Source organism: Antrostomus carolinensis, unplaced genomic scaffold (genome assembly GCF_000700745.2).
Source record: "Antrostomus carolinensis isolate BGI_N321 unplaced genomic scaffold, ASM70074v2 scaffold32549, whole genome shotgun sequence".
Lineage (NCBI taxonomy): Eukaryota > Metazoa > Chordata > Aves > Caprimulgiformes > Caprimulgidae > Antrostomus > Antrostomus carolinensis.
Genome location: NW_010339788.1, coordinates 3,326 through 5,528, shown reverse-complemented (window position 1 = coordinate 5,528; position 2,203 = coordinate 3,326). Strand labels below are relative to the sequence as shown.

Genomic DNA, 2,203 nt, shown 5'->3' with positions numbered 1-2,203 from the left:
CAAGGGAGATGGTCGGTCAAGATCTGCCCCCGACCCGGCTCCGCGCGGATGCGGCTCCCAAGCCCTCGCCGCGCTGGCCAGGAGGGCTCAGTGCTGTCCTTGTGTGTCTCCCCATCAGCTCCGGGGTATCTGAGAGCAGGGAGAGCCCTGGGTGTGCAGCCAAACGGGCACACAGACCCTGCCCAGCTCCCATCTGGGGTCCATGTCTGGGGTGTGACAAGCCCAGGCAGTCTGCGAGCCAGCCTTGATTTAGGAGCCAAGGTTGTTTCTGGGCTAATAACAACAGATTTGGGAGAAGCTGCTTCCCAAGAGCCTGGTACCAGGACAGGCCCCTCTGGTGTCTCCAGCAAGTGTGGCCAGTCCCAGGCTCCCACTCCCTGGAGCCACGGGCAGCCCCACCGCAGGGTACGGCCGGGGAGCAGCTCCCAGCACCAGGATCTCCAGCCCACCAGCTCTCCCAGCAAGAAAAGGGATTGCTGAAACCTGGGGACAACCTCCTGGAGCTTCCTGAAAGGCTCAGCAGAGCCAGGCTGGTTTAAGGTGGGTGGGTTTGTACCCACAGAGACAGACCTGGCTTCACACGCTCTGCCAGTGGAACCAAAGCCTCGTTACTGCTCTGAAGGTGTTAATGAGCTGCACAGCCAGGCAGCTTCTGGTTCTCAAGCACCATCCTCTCCAAGGTGGCTGTGGACCAGGTGCTGAGCCACATCTTCAAAGTGGAGACATGGTAGCTGCCTAAAAAGGGCCCAGGGCAGGCAGATGGGGTGTCTCCAGCTGCAGTGCTTGGAGCAGCTGGGTGGGGAGCGAGCTGCTGGCCGTTGGGACGAGGTGACACCTCTGTGATCCTGTGGCTCAGCCCCTCTGCACATCCTATAAGCCACCGCGCTGGCAGAGCTCCCTGTTGTCACCAGGTCCTGCTCAACAGCGACCCAACAGCTCTCAAGCTCATCTGTTCTCTCTAGAGGGGCTCTTGTTTGTCTCACCCCCCCAGAACCGGCTGACACACGGGCTGTAGGGCTGGGTGGTGACATCTGGGTCCTGTGTGGGCTCATGGGGCACAGCAACCACCTCCCGGTGTCACATCTGTCACCCTGCAGCCCTCTGCCTGTCTCCTCTCTGTACCTCCTTCCACAGAGGGAAGAGGTTGTCCGTGCAGACACGTGTGAGGTTGAGGACTCTGAACCTGCACTAGTCTGAGAGTAAAAAGCTCCTGGGGAGAGAAGCAGCGAGCGCTTTTCCCCAGAGACACCCTCTGCCGGCACAGCGGGGAGGGCACGGAGGAGCCTGACAGCCTGGCAACACCAACACGTCTGTGGCAAGATCCCTTCCTTCCCCTGAGCCACAGAACCCCACCACCCCAAAGCACTGACCTTCTCTGGTGCCATGCTGGGACATTTCCAATTGTACAGGTAATACTGCAGGTTCCCGTCCCCAATCCCAAACTTCAGCTTCTCCAGGAAGGTTTTGTTTTCCATGAGATCCAGTGCATTGAAGACGTCGAATCCTTTCTGCACAAGCAAAAGACAAAGTCATCAGCTCCTCCTGCTTATCTGCTGGGTGATTCAGCCCATCCATGAGTTGCCTGCCCAGCTTTGCACCCCCAGAAGAAGAGACCGAGGTCACTGGGGACGAACTTGACACTGACAAACCCCCCTCAGTTGAAGCACGATGGACACGCAGCAATTACCAGTCACTGTAATCCATGTGGAGACACCCTGAGCTCAGCCCACCACCAGCTGGAAGGTCCAGGCTACCCCTGCACCCCTCTCCTGCAGGGCAGGTCCTTTGGGATTTGGGTTTGTAGAGACCTGGGTACAAGCCCTGCCCCATGCTTGGCTCTCCTCACAAACCCAGGGACAGCCCGGTGTCCGGTGAGCTGCCCGGTGTCCGGTGAGCTGCCCGGTGCCCGGGGAGCTGCCCTGGCCCCACCACCACTCACCGACTTGGCGAGTATGAGAGCATCGCTCATGAGGTCGATGAGAGGCGTCTTGGTGTGAACGTTGTAGAAGGAGTAAGCAGCTTTCAGGCTTTTGTGAGTCGGGTGGTTCATGATGGTGGAGGGCAGCGTGTAGAAGCTCAGGAAGTCTGTCACCTCCCCCGGGGCGCTCTGGAAGCCAGAATCAGAGAATTGTTTGGTTGGAAAAGACCTTTGAGATCATTGAGTCCAACCATACCTGTCCACTGCTAAACCAGATCTCTGAGC

The 2,203-nt window shown here is 58.8% G+C and overlaps 1 protein-coding gene across 1 annotated transcript in view; it reads right to left on the bottom strand.

Moving 5' to 3' along the window:
- Nucleotides 1-1,370: 1,370 nt before the first annotated feature.
- LOC104531172 (glycylpeptide N-tetradecanoyltransferase 1) overlaps nt 1,371-2,203 on the bottom strand; it is a gene marked incomplete at both ends in the record, with an annotated part of 3,921 nt that continues 3,088 nt past the window's right edge. The window contains 2 exons of the mRNA XM_010175977.2: nt 1,371-1,508; nt 1,940-2,107. Coding sequence (XP_010174279.2) covers nt 1,371-1,508; nt 1,940-2,107 — 306 coding nt within the window. The remainder of the gene's footprint in view (nt 1,509-1,939; nt 2,108-2,203) is intronic.